This window comes from Simochromis diagramma, unplaced genomic scaffold, assembly GCF_900408965.1.
Source record: "Simochromis diagramma unplaced genomic scaffold, fSimDia1.1 OVJJ01000344.1, whole genome shotgun sequence".
Classification (NCBI taxonomy): domain Eukaryota; kingdom Metazoa; phylum Chordata; class Actinopteri; order Cichliformes; family Cichlidae; genus Simochromis; species Simochromis diagramma.
The window spans coordinates 13,959,986-13,981,475 of NW_024387375.1; the positions used below are offsets into that span (position 1 = coordinate 13,959,986).

Consider the following 21,490-nt stretch of genomic DNA (forward strand, 5'->3'; position numbering starts at 1 on the left):
GAGGCTCATGATTGTAAAGGTGGTGGTTATCTGTGGCCTCTGGACCTGAATCAAACTGCTCATAAAATGATTAGATGGTATTTCTGTCTTTTTCTCACTCCCTCTCTCTGGACCCACCTCTTTGGTCCTCTGTGTATGTTTTTCACTCTGTCTCTTTCCTTTGTTCAATCTTTTTCTTTCCTTCTGCCCTTTTCTTTTATTTTAACTTTACTAACAGTTGGCTAGTTTTATAGTTCAGGCAGCTAGTCATCATCCTTCTTATTATGAGGAGCTATTGGTCTGCACAAAGAGATCTCAAGGTTTTTTTTCTTCCTTTTTTTGCAGCACACTATCATTGTATTTGGTCTCTTGCTGTTTCTTTGTGTTGTGTTGCCTCTCCTTTCTTTTACCCCGTCTTCCTCTTGTCATTCTCCATCCTTGCTCATTTCTTGCTCTGTGTGGCACTATTCCCACATGCCTTTCTTTCTATACTCTCCCAGCCCATCTGCAATGTCTTGCAAGGCTAGCATGCTAATGCATCAGATCTAATCTTATCTAAACAGAGCTTCCACATTTTCTTCTGTCTCACAGGACGACACTTGCAAAGGGACGACAGCGAACCCACCACACTATTGTGAGATGCTCTCGCCAGCTCCAGGGGTTAATTAAAAATCAATTCATCAAGTTTGGATGAGAGAGGGAACAGTAGCTAGCTCATTTATATGTATTTGCACATTCTAAACAGAAAAATACAAATTTAACATGTTTACCTAGCTTGAAGTTAAATTAATATTGTTTGCCCTCTTGTTTTATCTTTTTGGACTGATTCAGGAAGGACTGTATTCACAGATTTTAGTTTTAAGAGCAAGCTTTAATCTGTATTCCACTGTATGCTACTCTCTTTCCATGTCTCGGCGTGTATCAACTTACTATCTCATCCTAACATGACCTGTTTTTTTCTCACTGTTTTCATTTTGTCATTCCCCTTTTTACTGCTTCCCCCCTTCCTCCTTCCATCCCCCCTTCTCCTGTGTTCCTCCATCTGTTTGTGTATACCCTCAGGTAATGCACAACCAGAGTGCTGGGTCTGGATCAGAGCAGTTCTGTGATCTGCATGGGTTTTCGCCTCTAGGTTTGGATACGATTGCCGGTCAACCAGAGACACCAGAACATGCACACTGTGACCCACTTCACACATGCCAGTCTCCACTGCGTGATTCAGACCCAACAGGTAGGTTAAAAAGGGAAAGTCTTTTAACGTGTATGAATAGTGTGCTTGAGATTTTATGCTTCAATTTCTTCAATTGCCATCCTGTTTTTCCTTTAAACGACATCAGAAAGTGTGGTTGCTGCTATTGTGCTTCATGAGATTAGATTGTGAAGATTACCTCTGTGTCCAGCTTTTGCCTGGAGATACTTTCCAATTTGCGAGCGTTATTCATGTCACTAAGGCCTCATAATAGGATTTAGAACAAATATGTAAAAATGTAGAGCTTACAAGACACACGAAAATGAGTTTTAAACCCAGAGGAGTGCTGGCTGCTTGGTGAAAAACGAGAGATTGGGGACAACACTAATAATTTACTGCTGGTGGGTCCAAAGGGAGCTTTCCTGTGATGCCGTTTTGTTTTGTGTTGTATGTGAGTGTGTGCAAGCCTTTGCTTTCAAATGCTTTGTAACCTCTGTGCTTCTTTCTACCTATATTTAGCTCCTCACTTTTCTTAACTTTAGGAAAACACAGGCTCACGCCTAATTCTACCTGCCTAAAATGTCGATATTTCATCACAAAGACTCACAAGTCACAAAGTAGTAATAAAGCCTACATCCTTGACACATCACAGAAATTTTACTTTAGTTTAAGAGGAACTTTAAAACACAGAAATCTATAAAAGTTACGTATTGTGATAATGTTACATCCAAATGAAATTAAAGTGTATGATCCTGTTCAAATACACACATCAGCCACAATATTAAAACTACTGACAAGTGAAGTGATCATCTCTTGTATTTTTTGACAATGTATTTTCCTGCTGGGGTACTATGGAACTGGGTATTTATGTAGTTGTTACTGTAACATGTATCCCACCCACCTTAGAACTGTTGGGCCCCTCACAATGACATCAATACACACCGGCATTGGCCTCCAGCAGGACAATGTGGCTCATCACACTAGAAAAACTCTCCCATAATCACTCAAGGAACACAGTAAAATGGTCATGGCATTGATTCATCAGATACTACACCAACAGAGGTAACAAACCACAACCCAGAGGAACCAAATTATTGTCTGCCAGTGTAATGATGCAAGACTCTGTAGGATACCCCAAGACCTCCCCTTAACAGGACAGAGGTGTTTTGGTGGAACCAAGACAATCTACTGAGTATTAATCAGGTGGTTTTAATATTGTGGCTAACTAGTTATGGTTGCATAGTCATGGTATGAAGTAAGGTTTGTATGTAATAGTATATTACTTATTACCTATCGCTGTCATTTGCCTTTGGGAGAAGATGTGGACTTTTATCTCCTGCTTTTGGTGTTTATTTCTTGTTTGTTACACCTTCCCTTCTGTAACAAAATGGCTTTAAGAATGTTGCACATTAACTGCAGGTGGTAGACCATGCTGTAGCCACTGAGAAAACTGCCTTGTGAGCGTAGCATTAATGTTCTATTTGTGATCACAAAATGGACATTTGAAATGCTTCAAAACTAATGATTTGTAAATTGGATATGTGTTTATGCCCCCCGCACTGAACATCATAACATGTGGAAGTCTAGCAGCCAGATGCAGTACTTGAATGCCATTTATCAAATCACATAGTTCTTAGTATACCTTGTACTCATGCATTTCAAACAGGAGTCAGTGTTTTTCAGCAAGCATTGTTTGCTTATCCCAGAATGACCCCATCAACATTTTCCTTCATGAAGCGTAAACGGCCAACTCTCCGCAGTTTCATTGTCGAGCCTGCGTTAAATGAATAGGGTTGACGGTGAGAGACTCCCACAAGGGCACCGCTAGCCTCCTCGCACAATGCAGCCAACCTCTCGTCAAATCCCGCTCTGTCTCTGCCACCATCGTTAAACCTCCAAAGTTAATGAGAGAGAAAGGTTAGAAAGGAGGAATATCACCTTGACAACACTTCACACTCATTTATGTCCTTCCATCCCTCCATCTGTCTATTCTGTTTTTATCTTCTTTCCTTTTTTTCGTTGGCAAGACTGCAATCCAACAGGTTTTATATGTCTGCTGCTCTACAGTTTCACCCTGCTGTCCCTTTTTCCGCACTCCCTGTCACCTCATCAGTCAGAAAATTAGGTTGTTAGTGTGCAGTTTCTGTCAAAATGTGCATCGAGTCCAACAAAAGGAAAGACAGAGAGAGTCAGGCAGGCAAATAGGAAGGATAATGACCCACACACATATGCGCGCACACACGCACGCACACCACACATGCAGAATGGTCCCTTTAAATCTATGTGTGTTTTCCAAACTAGCTTCAGCCTTTTCCATTTTCTTTGGAGATGACAAACTGTTATGCGACTGCTCGCCCTTTCCCTCTTATTTATTTTCAGCTGATTTTGAGTAGTAAGTATGTTCTCCAGTCAGTAGTATTAATCAATTAATTAATTAGCTGACCACAGGAGAGAGAGCTGAAAACAGCAGTAATTGCATTGCAGCTGTCAGGACTGGTTGAGCAGCTTGTTAAGCAATATTTGTTTAGTACAGTTTCTGCTGATAAATAGACAAATGGATTATTTTATCAAATTAATTTACTGGAATTAATCTATATAAGTCACTTAGGCTAATAGATTATGTTATCTCCTTACAGCCGTGTGTGTGTGTGTTTCTTTTTACCTTGTTTTGTCAGCTCTGTTAACTTGAATGAGTATTTAAATCTGCAGAAGCCTTTGAAGGGGCTCATTCGTGTGTATGTGACAATATTTGTGGAATAACATCTCATAAAAATCCTAAAATTGATTCAGCATCCTTTTATTATTATGAACTACTATTAAGTACCTTTGAAATACCACAATTTTATGAACTATTGATGATTACAGTGATTTGTATACTTAACAAATACAGTGTAAAATAGTTTTACTTTAATTATCAAAAAAAATGAAATAAATATTTGTATTTTGTTTTGTCATCTTGCAAGTTTTATAGTCTGCTGCATTCATATTCAGTCATAGCCAAAATGTTATTCCATGTGGTAGTGCTGTAGAAAGGTCACAAACTAGACTTAGATAGCAAAGAAAATCCATTGCAGTTTCCAATTGCCTGCTATATGTCCAATTGATAGCAGCGTGACAGTGAATGATCTGTCTCTTTGTATTTCGTACATTTTGGATCCAGATATTCTGAGTCCTTTTTAAAAGCATGTAAAGGACAATATCAGAATGTGAAAGTGTGAGATGATATATTTTTTTAAAGAGCAACTGCAAGAGAACAAGAAGTATGCATTTTTATGAATCCAATATATGCATGGCTGTTCTGGGTGAGGTGTGCTATGACCCGTCTTTAACTTTTCCTTTTACTCATTTAGGGTTACAAAGTTATGGGTTAAGCAGCAGCTTCAGAGCTTTAAATGAGGAACACCTGGTTTTCGGTGTGATGAAGGACAACCACAGGCAGCCAACTGGAATTCAGATTCACTCATCCAGGACAGGAGAAGTATCAGCAGATGAACTGGGAACATCTGGTGAGTGGAAGTGTATTTGCGCTGTCATGAGTGCTTGTGTGTATTTTGTTTGTGTCTATGTGAAGATTTTCAGGTACACAGAGTTCTTTTTGCTTTTTATTTATTTACACACACAGAATTCTATTGTGGACACAATTAATACACTATATCTCTGCATATAGAAAGACTATTTCAATGTTTGTGCTGGTTGTGAACAGACACTTATATTATCCACTTATAATGAGCACGTACACATGCAGGACTGTGGGTTGATCCAGGAATACATCCTTTCATACAGATACACGAAACAGTGCATTAATCTCTTTATGCTGATGCATATTTGCACACATAGAAACCTGAAAGAGCAGAGAGTAAATTGTTTTATTCAGTGAGATTTCTAATTCCCTCTCGGTGTTGATCAGTTCTCTGTATTATTTTGCCTCACTCACTTCTTTCCATGTTGTCAAAGTATTTAAACCTGCTTTCATAAGTCTTTTTTAAAATTAATTTTATCAAAGAGTTCCAACTCTTGAGGCCCATATAAGCTACACTCAAGTAATAGTCTTGTCAGATTGAATGCTTAAACTTAAGTTCGAGGAGTACGTTAGTAAAAAACAATAAATAAAAACAACTTTGAAACATATTTAACTATTGTATCAAAATGAGTGTGCAACATTTTTTCTGTATTTTTAATTCACAAGGGAACCTAAGCACTGATGTTTCGGCAAGTTCCCTCTCAGAGTGCTTCCTTGTGCTGTTTTGTCAGTGTGCCGCTCCAATGTGCTGTCTGACAGCACACAGAAGAAGGCTTCTCGCCAAAACATCTGTGCTTTGGCTCCCTTGTGCCATTAATTAATGTTTTAAAATAGCATTGTGCCCCTGAGCATGTTTGTAAGTGGGGAACTCTTTTTAAAGTTCACAGCATTTGGTTTCCTTTTTTCCCCTCCATACTTTACTGTAGTGTGTTCCATACAGCAGTTATACCTACAGTACAATTATAATAATATATCACATGAAAAAGATGCATATGTTAGGTATTACATCTCAATTTGTCTTAAGGCTATTAACATATCCCACATACAGTCCATGCAGAAAGGAATTATTCAAATCTGACCTTCCAAAGGAACACTTGAGTGATATCAAAGTTCAGTCTTCTTCATTTTACACTTCATACATTTTAAATCTGGCACAGAGATTTATCAGTAACAGAAATCTAAATATGTGTGCGCCATCTGCTTTAAAATTGAAATAAATCGAGTCTAGAGGTATGTGTGTGTCCACATGCGTTAGAAGCACTCCCCTGCATGCATCATTCTTCCCATGCTGCTTAGTTTGACAGTGCAGGTGGTTGTGAAGCACTAAGTGGAGGTTCTGTGCCAGTTGAAAGACAGAGGCAGGCACCGAGAGTGGGTGGAGGGAGGGCTAGGTGAGGAGACAATGGAAGATTGAAAGACTGAAAGATTTAACACTGAAGCTGAAACTGGTTAGACAGCACGCAGCATGAGGAATCAGTGTGCTGCAGCCACACATACACACCCACACTATCATAGCTTCTCAGTGGGGGCCTCAATGTAATTTACTGTGAGCAGGTGGAGATGGATGTTCAATCTGATTCAATTTGATGTGGCTCACACAGGAGTGGGATGAGACACCACTCATTCCACTGACAGTTGTGATCGACCCTTTTTTCTTGAATCCTGAGCAACATACCATCTTCTTCTTACCTTCTCCATTCTTCCTCTACACCTGTTCTTATCTACTTCTTACACTCACTCTCTCTGTAGCTGTTTTCAGAAAATACCTTTTACTGTACAGCCTCATGATCATCATTCCATCCTTCCTTATTCACAGCTTATGCGTTTCTCTACCCATTTCCCTGTTTGGCTTTTATTCCATATCTGGTTTCAGGCTGTCTAGCAAGTACGCATTAACTATTTTGCACTGTCCGTTGCCAAACCTCTCATTCCTTGTCCCCTCCTTTTTCTCGCTGTTTCTTTATTCCCACAGTGGACTCAGAATTCTCACCAGTATTTTGTCCATTGTCCCAAGCAGCCAGAGAGATCATGGAGATCTGTAATGTGGACCAGATGGGCTGTGAGGATCCTGACCTGGAGATAGACACAACTGCACATGCTCTGAGCAGCCTGGAGCAGGAACTAAGACTCATGGTCAAGAGCGCAGACCAAAAACCTTCATGTATGCAATCACATATACATGGTATAGCTATCTGTGATCAGTATATTATTTTATAGATCATGATCATAGAAAATAATACAGTAAGTGTTGGAATGAATTGTGAATTACAAGAGTGATTTCAACCATTAATTCTTAACCTTTCTTAAATATTCCATCCCAAGCAGGCACTCCAGGTACTGGTACAGAACACAGTGGAAGTCAGGATGAATGCAGGAATCCCTTGCCAAAACGGTTTGTAACACACATCCTTAAATTTGATTACCCTCATGCCTTTCAATTGTATTTGTGTGAGGATCACATGAGGGATGAGCTTACCATAAAGAGGGTATATGTTTTTGTTGTTAGTTGACCTAGAAATGCTTAGGCAGTTGTTCAAATGTCCGTTTGATATTGATATCCTGAAAGGCAAATGTGAGTTTCTCCAGTGTGCGAATCAGACAGTGAAGTGTCGTACCTTCCCGTTTTCATACTGTGTGTGTGTGTCTTTTCACCATGGCCACCTTAGAATCTCACCCCTTACACTTTCTCACACTCCACTACCAATCCAGTGGCCACGACAGGGGGTAATCCCTCTTTTTTTTTGGTACTGCATCAATGCCTCTCGCTGTCGGATATGTGGAGTGTGTAATGGATCGTTAGCAGCAGAACGACTTTAGCTTTGACAGCATGTTGGGTATCCAGCCTTAATGTGCTGCTTAATGTGAGTATGCGTGTGAAAAGAAAGAGGAAGTGTGTCAGTGTGGTTTTGTATATCAGAAACTGACTCTGAGTGTGTGTGCCTGTGCATTATTGATGTTTTTTTGTGTTTGTGGAGCGGGCATAATCTGCGCTAGAGGCCTTGTGCTGAGCGGAGCACTGTGAATATCACTTTGAGACGTGTAATAAACGGATTAACGCATACTACAGTGAGAGCTCCCAAAACAGCTCCTTACATCCTAAAACATACACAAACACACACTTAGGATGGACTTAATCTGGCTACTTTGGTTCAGCTTCACAGGTATCATGTTGTTTTTGTTTTTTATAGGCAGCTCTTGTGCTTCCACCCTCACCTGGTTTTCCTCCTAATATGCAGATTGGACTCTTGTGACATTGTCCAATTTATTGAGTACGCAGAAACACTGGATTTTCATGATGACAGGATCTTGTCATGCAGTTAGTTGACACGGCTGTAACATTATTGTTTTATTAAGTACAGTGTGTTTTGCCTGTTCAACTCAGCAAGTTTTTTTTTGTATAGGGTCAATGAACCGTCTTCATGAGATGCTGTTCTTTCAGACCCCGTTGACTTCAGAGTAAATGTATGTAAATGGATTTCAGCTGTAATGTAGCTTCTGCTGCAAAACATATTGAATAATGGTATAATCAGGAAAACTTGAGTGCATTTTTGCATATAAAATATGCATTTGTTTTAGTGAATATTCCAGTAATAGTATACAGTATGTACACTCCAAGGTACACCCACACAACACAATAGCGAATGCTGTCACAGCATATTATGGGCGGTCTGTGTGCATAGACAACTATTTATCATCTGCGCTGCTTTTACTCAGCTGTCTCCGGTTGCTTGGCAGGCTTGCACCACAGTTGGTGGATTGTGAGAACTGAATATCTGCTTTTGCTTTATTAGTAGTTACACTATATGAGTCCAAACCTAAAACCTACTTCATGTTTTGCAGCTGTATGAGGATGCAGCAGCATGTATGAGTCATGCTCGTCTTTGAGAGCAGCTTTAGGTTGTGAAACAGTCTGTGTTAGTGCTGTGCCATATCATAGCCATGAGAATACCAGTATGCATTTTGGCACGATATAAAAGTGTCATATGGTAATATCTTTGATATAGCGACACCTTACATTTATGTTCCCTCGTGTGCACTACAATGAAACAAACCGATACGTGTCTAAGAGCAAGAGCAGGGTGTGTGCCTCTGATGACAATATACTGCATAAAAAGGGAGCTACATAAAAAGAACCACTGACAAAACACAGTGCTTTGCAAAACATGCATGAAATATAATAATTTTTGATAACTGTTGAGTACAATCAGGCTATGAAAGCACTCTAACGGAGATACTAGCAGTTGGTGAAGTGCGACCCAAAAGTAAACAACTGAGAGTCACTGTAGCCCTCGATAGCTGTGCTTCATATGACAGGAAGAGCTAAAGGTGAAAGGAAATTACTGGTGGGTTACATGGTGATAAAGGAGGGCTTAAGTGGTTAAAAGCTCGACCCAAGATACAACATCCCAGGCAATGTTCCCTCTAAGCTGCGCGCGTGCGCAATTGCGCACGCTGGCACGGTCTCTGCGCACAGAAAATCTGCGTTGCACGCAAAAAAAATCTAACCTGAACTGCAATTAAAATTAAAACTTTAACAATTCTGTTTTGCAGTGTTAGTCAGTAAGTGACTGGCTGCTGGGATTAGAACGATGCCACCTTATCCCATAGTGCAGCCAATGATGCGATTCACAATCGTATATACGCAGCTAATCAACGTCGTAGACAGGCTATGACAGCGTCCTTATGCACGTCAATGACAACGTGTACAACCATTGGAGATGTGAGCAGGACAGACGGAACAATTGACGGAAAAAGTGTGGACTTTATACCAGTTTTTAAATTGTGTTGATAGGCCACGTAAAACCAGAGTTATCATAAAAAAATATATGCAATGTTTGTTTTTGCTGAATACTATCGTTGTTTATATTTACTTCGGGAAGAAACGGTTAAACGGCGTTTTATAAGGAAAACGCTCGAAAGCGCCCTCCACCGGGGCGGGGGAAGGGGGGGGGAGTGACGGCGGTGTTTTGAGATGTGAGAGATTTGCGACGTTTAGTATGGGCAGAAATCTGTGCCATCAGAAACTAAATTTGAATAAGTTAAATTTGAATTTGAATTGCTCGGATTGAATCTGAATTGTAACTTGAATAAATGCTTTTAAAAACTGAATATGAATTAGCCTAATTTGAAATTCAATTTATTGGTTTGAAAATGATCATCACTAAACTGAAATTGAATTTTATAGTTTGAAAATGAATTCATTTGCTTTGAAACCGTATTTTATCCTTTAAAAATTTAGCTCTTGAATAATTTCAGATTCACTTCTCACCATTCAGTTTCAGTTCTACAATTGACCCTGTGCACGAGAAAATGCTAACTTCCTGGTTTGAGACCGGATGTGGGGTTGTACATTTCCGGTAGCTTTACTTTGCAGTCAATCGCTACTGCGAAGATATACTCCAAAATCATGTCCAAAACTCAAAAACGGAAAGATCGCGTTAAGTTACAAAGAGCAGAAGGTGGGAACACTCATCACTGTTGTGTCATAAAAAATCTAATGATCAATTTTGACGTTTAAAGAGTTTAGATCGATCAGTTGTTTACATCACTCAACACAAGCAGAACTGCATTACTGCAGCAGAAGACACATCGTCCACATTCAGAAGCACATCTCTGTATAGTGACTGGTCTTATGATTTAAACAGGCAAATGTTCAGCATTCAAACTACAGGTGAAGAATAGTCAAAACAGATGTTTCCCCCATTATGTCGAGATCAGCTAGTCAAGTACACACCTACACAGCATGTTAACAAACCGTGAAAAAAGCCACACAAAAAATGAATGATTGCTGGTAACGGTTTCTATACATTAGTATTTATGAAGGGTATGTTGTGACTTACCTTAAAAATTACAGCGGTCCCTCGCTAATAACGCGGTTAACCTTTCACATCGCTGTTTCGCAGATTTTTTAGTGCAAGTTTGCATGCTTTTTTTTTTTTTAAGTCACATTGTGTCGTGCGTCCTGATCGCTGCAGACGATCTCCTCCGTGACGTCTCTCCTGTACAGTACAGAATCGCTGCATCGATCGCTAGCAGTGTGACTCTGAAGTGCAGTACTGTATGTCCACAATGTCCACGAAACGTTTTGCACCGTCAAAAAATAAAATTGGCTACTTGATTTCACCTATCGCTGGTTATTTTTAGAACATAACACCCGCTATAAACGAGGGACAGCTGAGAAATATAACATTTGAATCCCTTTTCTCTTTTGCCCTGAGGTGCAGGGAAAAAATATCAACAAGTCGATGAACATCATTTACAGATATATTTACAGATATATTGGGTAAATGCCCAAGTCATCTATAGAAATGTAAATTGCCGCTTGATTCATTCATTTGCTTAACTTGTTTTGGACCATAAACCAGGCGCGAATAGGACACCGGAAACAAAGCTCCCCACAGGAGTTTCCGCACCGGAAGTAGCATATGCTAACGTCCACACAGTCAATTCAATTTCAGTTCCAAAAGTCAGTTTTTTGGGACTTACATCCGGTTCCGGTTCAAGAGTAACCAAGTGCAGATTAATAGAACTACGTTTTACTAGCGGACCGAAAGTGTTACTGACGGGAATCTACAGCGTCTTGAGCTGAATTAAGACTTCAGAAGTCATTCGTCATGTGGAATGACCAGCGGATAAACTCTCAGGTTGGTAATAAATGTATTACATGTATAAGAACAAGCGTCATGTTAACAAATGATAGCCGTACAGGTAACTTTTATGCTTATTGTAGCTGTTAGCTAAAAACGCTAATTTAGCGTAGTTTGCCCTGAATTCAGCTTTGACAAACAAATATGATCAACTGTTTCTAGTAGAAAGTTGTCATCTTGTACCCTGTCAGAGCCCTGTGTGCTTGCAGAGACCCCTACAGTAGGGAAACATGCAAAACGATGTCCAAACCTTTGTATTTTAGCTTTATTTATGTCTTACACAGCATCCCAACTCTTTAGCTAACTTAATAACTTTAGCTAAAGTGAATAGTTAGTCTAATTCGTTAGTGCAGCAATACTGGATCACCTCTGTTTGAAGTGATATAATATGATATACAACTATCACTGAAACAGCAAACTTTGTAAATAAACAAACAACACTTCTCATTCTCTAAACGTTTGGCCACAGCTGTAGATTACACTATCAGTGCTTGTTCACTCTTGACAAGAATTACATTTCTAAATTTACTTTGTGCATTTACAGGTAAACAATATCTAATATTTTATCTAAATGACTGCTTTGTCTTTGAAAAGGGTGAAGAGCCTGAGGCCGGTGACAGTCCAGTTCTACTCCAAGTACATCCTTACAGTGGCTCACAGGACAAGGCCACATTCCTGTCCTGCCAGAAGAGAAGAGAAACTTCAGAGTCTTCATGCAGTTCAACCACACCTGTCATACACCTGTCTTAATTCAACTCAAGACGCTGTAGATTCCCGTCAGTAACACTTTCGGTCCGCTAGTAAAACGTAGTTCTATTAATCTGCACTTGGTTACTCTTGAACCGGAACCGGATGTAAGTCCCAAAAAACTGACTTTTGGAACTGAAACTGAATGGTGAGAAGTCAATCTGAAATTATTCGAGAGCTAAATTTTTAAAGGATAAAATACAGTTTCAAAGCAAATGAATTCATTTTCAAACTATAAAATTCAATTTCAGTTTAGTGATGATCATTTTCAAACCAATAAATTGAATTTCAAATTAGGCTAATTCATATTCAGTTTTTAAAAGCGTTTATTCAAGTTACAATTCAGATTCAATCCGAGCAATTCAAATTCGAATTTAACTTATTCAAATTCAGTTCCTGATGGCACAGATTTCTGCCCATAGTTTAGCACAAATCTTATGTAGTTAGTGTGTAGTGTAGTCAATAGTTTTGTTGTGTGTGTCAGAACAATGAGGCGACTGCTGAATGTTACAGGTGTTACAGGAGTGATACATCTCCTGTTGTCAGGTCTGCAGGTGTTGTTCTCCTTTATCTCATAGTGGACAGAAATTATTTTTTGGAGTGGCACAAATAATTTGTGTGGCATCAGATTTGATGCAGAACACCTGATTGTTCTGTAAATAGTTTGAAATGTTTATTTAAAAAAACGCCTTGGCTGCATTTTTAGGTAAACAGCTGCAAAAAACTTTGTTGTTTGCAAAACTCAGTTACTTTTTTGAAGAAGTAACTATATAATCAATTGCGCAACATTGGTCATTATATACTGTATTTTGCAGTCAGAGTTACAGGACTCTCTCCCAGACCACAGACTCATACTCATAATAGTCAGAGCTTTATAAAAAAAGAATGAAAGAAAGTTGTTTTTTCAAAATTGGAGTTCAAGTTATTTTTACTTCCAATAGTGTTACCATACTACACAGGTCATGAACAAGATTTTCTTTAAATGCCATTGTAAGTGGGCTAAAGCAGCTAATTAAAAGTAGTCTAACATAAATGTAAATGCTGTAATTTGATTATTTTAATAAACCATGTAACTTGGATGGATTCGATGCTGGCGTGACCACAGTGCACACGACTGCTGTTGCTCACAGTGGTTCAAGGGATCACTCAGGGAGTTTGTGCATTCGCTCAGACACATGAAAAATTAGAGGGAACATTGATCCCAGGTAGAAGATATTTTTCAGTTTTGTTATGTGACAATACTGCACAGCCTCTACTAGAGTTACAAAGTTGTTGTAAAACTAAAGTGTGAAGCAGTTATGTTATACTTACCACATTTTTGTATAATTCATACAGCTTAATGGCTGTTTTTCTCTAATTCTACACAGGGTCAAAAGTATACAAACAGGCTCAAATATATACATATATCCAAAGTTTCAATGATCTTACTGTTGATGTGAAGTAGAAGAATTTAGGTGTCATCCTCCTTCCTCATTATTCCATTCGCTTTGTGGAATGTACCAGTGCCACTGATGAAAAACAGCACCCAAACATGCTTGACAACTGGTACAGTGTTCTTTGGTTTGAAAACTTCATCTTTACTCCTCCAAACATACCTCTTGCTATTATGGTGAAATAGCTCAAATGTTATCTTGTCTGACCATAAAACTTTTCTCCAGAAGAAATTTTGTGATGCTGGTGTTCCAGTTCATGGCAGGCTTGAGCCTTGTGGTGATTTCTGGACTTTTCTGGAACATACAAATCAATTTCCTGTCATTCAAGTGTCTTCTTCCAAGTGTTGGCAAAATTATGAAACATCTGAATGACTTGTATTTACGCACGTGAGGTAACTGTGTGCTTTAAAAAGTGCTCTACAGTCAAAGATATCATAATTATTACTCAAACTTTTTAGAGAAAACAGTACCTAGGCTACTTTTGTGCTTACATTTAACTGATGCTGTAACTGGATATAATGCTATGTCACTACTATTTTGCTATATTATTCGAAGTTTGAATTAGCTTGTATGTGTCATCGATTACAGTAGATCATTGGATAAGATGCCCCCTGTTTTGTTTGTATTAATAAATTCTTCTGCAAGCTGCACATTTGAACATGTAACATTGTTATGGTTTAAGTCTGTGAGTCACATCAAACATTTGAAAAAAATAAGTGGATAAATGCACTACAAAAGTAGAACTGAAAAAAAAAATACAATAAAATCAAGAACACTGCACATGCTGGCTGAGATGGCATCAATAGAGTGACTCATTCTTATTTGGAGGTGGGCGGTGTTTTTTATGACTCCCAAGGTAATTTGGTGTCGTCGTAGCTGAATAAGGGCGGGAAACGCTTCTCCTAAATGCCTGAAGCAAAAAAAAGGAAGAGTGTACGGACAGTTGGAGGGGTTAATTGTATCACTTTAGTATGAGTGTTTAAAAAAATGGCCAGCAACTTCTTAATCAAAATATTTACTCCTTCGTCCTGGTTTTCTTTTATTTGTTTTATTTCTATTACCACGGTAGCCATTTATTCACTTGATAATTAGTAAGTTTCACACAAATCAAACAACTTAGATTTTTAAATGACTAGACTGGATTCAGATTTAATCGGATTTGATCAAACTCCACCTTGGCAATGACAGATGCCTGTTAACACACAAGCTACACTTTCAGCTGTCCATCTGTTACATTTTCCAAATCTTATCTGGCGGAGGAGAATTTTTGATATCCACATCTGAAAGTAGTTAGAAAAAGAATAGCGCATCTGTTCTTTGATCATAGGCAGGTATTTGAATTTTATGAGTATAACACGTTCTCCCTTTGATTGGTGGATTTTGTCTTGCAGAGGCGGGGTCACCGCTGAACAAGAAGAGGAGGAAGAAGATGAGGAGGAGGTGAAGAGAGATCGACAGAGTGTCCTCTTGCTACCCTGACGGACACATGTGCGTGATAGTCATGCAAGCGAAATCCCACAGTGGATGCATTTTTAAATTGTGTTCATTATACTTAAAGGTTGGTGTAGACACCCTTAAACGCATAAGTCTAAACTTTTCTGCAATAATATGAAAAAATATAAATGTAATGCTTGTTGAGCAATGAATAAATGCTGTTTGATTTATTGTTTGTCTCTTTTTGTATGCCCTTGTTTGCCATACACCATGTTTATGTTAGTTCTTATACTGAACAGCAGCTGTGAGATGCATTCCTGTGGATGGATTAGCTAAAGGTACAAAAACAATGCGACTGGCAACAGAAGGGGAGCTGACATGAAGATAAATGGTGACTTTGGCTTTATTCTCAGCAGGAGTCTTCTTGGATCCCTTTGATGGCGTGTTTGTCAGAGTGTGTGCGTGTGCTGTCTGAGACGTGCATTAAAGGACAGACATTGAGGGACAGTTTGCTGCGGTGCCAATTTTACCTGCAGGGGTTAGGAAGAACATTTTTCTCTGTTGTCATCACTTTGTTTCTTAATAAGGTTAGGGTGGCACTAGATCAGGTCAGACTGTCTGCACATGGACACACACAGAGGAGACTCCTGCAGGTGATAAATAATGTCTGTAAGGCAGGGAATAAAGAACTGTGTCAATGCCCGCTGCTGCCATGTTTCTGCATGTGTGTGCAGGAGTGGGAGAAGATAAACACGAGTTGCTGGAACTGGTTTGTTGTCTCCATGGTGAATGTGTACATGTGCCGTTGGTGTTTGTTAGTATGTATGTTTGTGTTTTTCTGCAGCTCTGCTGTTTTCTATTATTCCCCACAGCCAGTCCCAATCTATCACGACTGCCACTGTCCTCAGCTGAGTTCACAACCCACCATTGACTACTTCATCTCCAGCCGATATTTGTGTGAGGTTCAAACAAGGACAAACAGGTAGATACAGCAGAAGATCACGCCTGTATAATACTACCAAATACATTCTGTAACTGAGAAGCAGAATGTCAGTCGATGTTAAAGCTTTTTTTAGCCTGCTGTATGAGCTTGTAGAAATGTTATGGAGGACACGCATGGCCAAAACCCTGATGATTGGTGGCTTGATGCCAGATGCTGGATTACAATTTTCTGTATCCCCGACTAAAAATAGGCGTAATACAGCAAAACATTAACCAAAGTTGTTTGTTCTAATATTTAGAACACTCAACACTTCTGTTTCATACACGAGTGGAGCAGGTTATGCATTTGAGCGTGGGATTTTTGACAAGCAGTCAGACTGTGTGGATAATCACAACCATCAGAGTTCATTATGTGCAGCGGAGTGGTTTGTCTGCCTAGCTCTGTGTTTCCAAAAGAGAGGGTGGGCAGTCAGCATCTCTGGAAGCAGGCTGTATGTAGCTTAGCCCAGCGGAGGAGTTATTTTATTTTCCTTTTAATTGTGTTTGCAAGATGTACGTTTGAATGAATGCACACACCTAGTGAGATCTGTAGCCGCTGTGGATAGATGCTAACTTTGATGGCATTTAGGATGAAGGGTAATTTTTGCACTGCATGTTATTTGTGTGTGTGTGTGTGTGTGTGTGTGTGTGTGTGTGTGTGTGTGTGTGTGTGCGCGCGCGCAAATGCGTTTCTCTGTGCACACGGCTCTAGTCTTAACTCCAGTCACTATGGAGGGATATAGGGCTATTTTATTTGTCCTGACGTTAATCGCTGGGAGCAGACAGCAAAAGCCCTGTAATCCAACAGCAATCACCGCAAGGCTGATTGATAGCACAGGGACAGAGAGAGAAAGACAGAGAGACCAAGAGATAGACAAGGAGAGAGAGGTGAAAAGGTAGATCTTTGTTATTGTGTCCTTCACTGAGTTTATCACTTACTGTTTAGGAGAGGAAAATAACAGAGACATAAATCTGATGGATATCGAACTGCTAGGCTGGGTTTAAACAACTCTGAGATCTCTGCACTCCTTTCCTCTCGATCCTCTTTCTCTTCCTCCTCTCCCTCGCACACAGACACACACATGCATGCAAACAGGAGCTGACCTTTGTAAGATTTGGAGTTGTGTGTGATGTTGATGCTGTCAGAAAGACAGTGAAACTGGAGGAGTTGACATTTAACTCCACTATATTAACTGACCCTTCTCAGGAACTGGAGTTCAGACTGGGTGCATTACAAAAAACAGGCATACCAAAATGCCAGACTATGAAAGTAACTCATCATTTAAATACTTCTTAGGGGTAAATTCACAAGTTTTGTTTTTTCTTTTGTTTTCACGTTGACTTCTGATACATTATTTTAATACTAATTTCAATCTTTAGCTCTAACCCAAAAAACAGTTGAAACGTGTCACTGGTTCGGCTACAGCTCTCCCTCCCCGTCTTTAACTGTCTCTTCTTCTTCTTTAAGTGTACATGTTTTTGTTGTTTTAGTGGCTATTTTCATTGGGTTGTACTGTGGAAGAATTTTGATCCGCTTCCAGATATCTTCCTCGCTTGTCTTCTGATGAAAACCCACTCCAATTTCCTCACCCAGAATGCCCTGAAAAGATTTTCTTGTTTAGAGAGTCTCACAAGTCGCCTTTATTGTGCCACAAAGGATGGCAGCTGCATACGCAAGCAACATTTTGAGTCCACAAAGAAACTGAGAAATGGGCAAAATTGCAGAAAAGGCACTAATATTTAAGAGTGTTATTTACTCTACTCATTCGCCACTTTTTATGAAGTGCTAGTAGACGCATTTGTAATATTAAATGCTGACGTATGTAGTCTTTAATTTCTTTTTAATTGTTCTGTGGTCGTCTAGATTGGGGTTGGGAAGAGTCAGCAATGAAGGATGAAAAAGAAGTATACAATCAGGGAAATGACAGTTAGGAAGAAAAAAAAATATTTTGAATGTGTTCAGCGTTGAAAGTTTTTAAAAAGCTATTGACAATAAATTAGTTATATTGATAAAATAAACTTGCCCTATTGCCAAAATGTCATGGGCAGACAAAATGCTGTTAGCAGTGGTAGTGAAGAATTGCCTCGAAGTAGCGCATTGGCATGTAAACAAATTAAGGTGATACTTGTTTGTGTTTACCACTTAGGATGTTGCAGCTAAATAGCCAATTAAAGGACTAGTGACATTACCAGTGTTCCCTGAATGTTATTTTGAACAGTCATTGAACAAACTAATAAGGAGGCGTGAGCCCAGATTTAAAAGTGAGATAAGAGTAAACTGGTGTGAGCCACACGTGCAGCCCTTTGGTGTCTACTTTTGTACAAAATGAGACGTTTGGCAGATTAAAGCAAAAAACAGCAGAAACTGATATATTAAGGTGTTGGCTCGCCACCAGAACTGCTACCAAAACTGCTTCGTTGCATATTGACATTGATTGTCTGGAACTCTACTGCAGGGAAGAAAGCACCCTCTAAATGATAGTCCATCATCTGGTGTTTTGATGATTGTAGTGGAGAGTGCTGTCAAACACATCAGTTGAAAATCTCCTGTAGGTGTAGAGGATTATGCATTTAGAGGAGGCCTCTCCATTTTGCTGAAAGCCTTAAAGGTGTCAAACTGACAGAATATCCTCTGAGATTAGTTTCTTAATCTGTACCTGAAATGGTGTCTCTCCTATCTGATCCTGAGAATATGTGTTGGAGAGTTACATCAGACTTACCGAAGATAGATGGCTAGGCACGGTGAATTTTTATAAAGATGCCCTTCCTCGTGAGAATAAACTTAGGGACTGGGCGACAGGATGGCAGCAACACATCCTTACCATCTATGAGGTTTTGTTCCATAAAATTTATGATCCCAGAAGAAACTTAGAAGGGTCTTCAGCAATCTTGTCTGAAAGCATCCAAATTGGTGCCAGGACCCATGTTTCCCAACAATGCAGCGTACTTGTATGAGTCCTCTTCACTTCACCCCTCAGTGGATTTAATGTGGATGATTAGTGACTAGATTAAAGGAAGACAAAAAAAACAAAAGCATGTTACTGTGGTTATAAAACACTCCTACATTACATAATATTAAAATAACAGTATGACTATATCGTGTTAACCCCCAGGTCTGGCACTGTGTCTGTGTATGTATGTATTGATGCAGAGAGTGCTTAACCACCACGGTCACCTTTGACCCCCCCCCCGAAAAAAGAAATGAAGCGCACTCATTTATATTTTCCTTCCTCGCCTCTTCAAGTATGCTGTGTAGCTTGCAGCTGTATGAACAAGCAGCTTGTTTTACTTTTGTGCTTGTCAGGCCGTAGGCATATTTGCCATCTAATCCTGTCCTATGTTGTTGGTTGCAGTCTTGCCACCTCATTACAGGTGAAGGAGAATATGTGTTGTCATTGTGAAACATAAAAAATACCTCATAGCTTGTAAGTTGTATCGATGGCTGTATGTGCCTACGCTATTAGTCCTGGGCTGTGTGTGGATGTCGCATAGCACAGGTATGGAATAACTTTGCAGGTAAATAGCAGAATATAATAAATCTTGTTTATGCTCATATTTTCTTTAACCCAAACCCTGCTTCTTCTTTGGACAGTGTTATTATTTCTCCGTGACAATGTCCTCACATGTCGCCCAGCTTTAACTTAGTTGTGCCTTGATATAACTTTCAAGGTTATGGGCCTCATCTATACTTAAATGACCCCATATGCTAGAGATGGAAGTACAGTGTGCCCTGGACAAAAGGTTCAGCCAGAGGAAGTTATAATGGAGGGGAGGAGAGAGGGAGATGAAGTGAGAAAATATAAAGAACAGAGGGGTTGAGAAGGTAGAGGATAGAAATTAAGGAAAGGTCAACAGAGGACATGAAAGAAATGGGGGTTGCAGTAGGAGGGAGAGGGCCATCCAGTTTGATAAGGAAATGTATTATCAACTCTTCTCTTCCTCCCTCTGTCTGTCTCTAGCTCCACCTGGCCCTTGTCCTCTTACACTTATTCCATCACTCCATGAACAGCCATTTCTCCCTAACTACTGCCAGTCAGTCCTCCCCACCCATCGCCATGGTTTCTTCTTCCATCTCTCCCTCCTTTATTTCTCTTTTCCTTAGGCTGGTTTCTATTGCTTCCACTTGTTTTCCCACATCATCTTTCTTTTTTACTTTTAATCCTTCCATTTGTCCCCCCCCCCCCGTTCGGTGGCAGTCTTCTGGTGCAGTGGTTGAGCCACAGGGACCTGCTGACAAATCGATACATCACTGTAATTAATTCTGCCGACCCTCAAAGTGTTTAACGAGCAGTTCCAACCCCCTCCTCCCTTCTCTCCTCCCCCTTGCACGTGGGTTTTGGCGCAGTCCAGTTCAGTGGTTAATGGTGAGGAGGCATCCATGTGCAGCGAAGTGCTGCCACTGTTAGGTGAGGGACAGGAGATGATACAGTTGAAATGTGTGGGTTTGGAGGATGAAGGCAGATTGAAGGTGTTTGGGGTTAATCTGAGAAGCTCTCTGGGTGAAGGATTGGTCCAGCTGGTTAATTAGAATGGGTAAAGGGTAGATGTAAAATGTGTGGCCTTGAGAGAAAAGAACCATGTGCCAGACAGAAGTTAGAAATGTATGTGTGTGTGAGTGCTTGTGTGCAAACTGTCTGTATGTGCTGTTAGTTACAGCTTTTCTTTGACTCAACATCACTCAGTTCTGTCTTCAGCCTGGTCCTGTGCTAGAAAAAAGGGGTGCTCGCCCATCACAGATGGTGGGAATCACATTAAGCAAAAGTGAAACAAAGGAATTGATGTTCAGAAAGATTCCATTAGCAGAGTATTGGCAGGAGGATCTTTAAAAAAATATCAAGTAATGAAGTAAAGACCAAGTTCAAGGTCAAGTTCAAGTTCAAATTTTATTCACCACATGCAGGTTGCCCTGAAGTGAAATGAACCCGCCCCCCCAACCTTACACACACAACACAGACATCACATGGGGATACAAGTCAGAGAACGGTTGAATTACAGAAAAACCACTGAAATGTACACTACAATGGGAAAAGTACAAGAGGAAAAAAAGAGACCTCTACTCATGCTGGGCTACAGGAGGACAGCATGAGAACAGGAAACAAAAAAAACTCCTCTGCACAGAAAGCACATAAATGTCCACAGTACAACATTATAGAGCACGTGACCAGCAACAGGGTTGGGTAGGGGATAAGGAGTAATCCCAGGCAACACAGCAGCCATCCTGCCACTGCGCCGACTCTCCAGCGCGGGCCCAGACCCGCCTCGTGTTCCCAGGAGGCAACAAGCAACAAGACCAGAGGGCAGAAAGACAACTACACTCTCTCACTACTTCATTAGGTACACCGGGTTGGACCCAGTTTTGCCTTCAGAAACGCTTTAATTCTTTGTGCAACACATTCAACAAGGTGCTGAAAACATTCCTTGGAGACCCTCAGAGATGTTGGTATATTAACATATTATTAACAGATTAACATAATAGCCTCGTGTTGATGAAGATTTTTTATTTCATCATTGTCGAGGCCATTTGAGTACAGTGAACTCTTTGTCATGTTCAAGAAACCAG

General features: G+C 39.9%; 1 protein-coding gene across 6 annotated transcripts in view; it reads left to right on the plus strand.

Annotated features, from left to right (window-relative positions):
* zbbx (zinc finger, B-box domain containing) overlaps positions 1-20,097 on the plus strand; it is a 74,453-nt gene extending 54,356 nt beyond the window's left edge. For 3 of the 6 annotated variants that reach the window (XM_040009191.1, XM_040009196.1, XM_040009193.1), the window contains 6 exons: positions 571-639; positions 1,042-1,210; positions 4,519-4,674; positions 6,661-6,849; positions 7,011-7,080; positions 14,907-20,097. In XM_040009191.1, coding sequence (XP_039865125.1) covers positions 571-639; positions 1,042-1,210; positions 4,519-4,674; positions 6,661-6,849; positions 7,011-7,080; positions 14,907-14,994 — 741 coding nt within the window. In that variant the 3' untranslated portion in view covers positions 14,995-20,097. Of the gene's footprint in view, positions 1-570; positions 640-1,041; positions 1,211-4,518; positions 4,675-6,660; positions 6,850-7,010; positions 7,081-14,906 lie in introns of those variants that run through there. The other 3 variants (XM_040009192.1, XM_040009194.1, XM_040009197.1) reach the window with 3 other exon arrangements.
* The last annotated feature ends 1,393 nt before the right edge of the window (positions 20,098-21,490 follow it).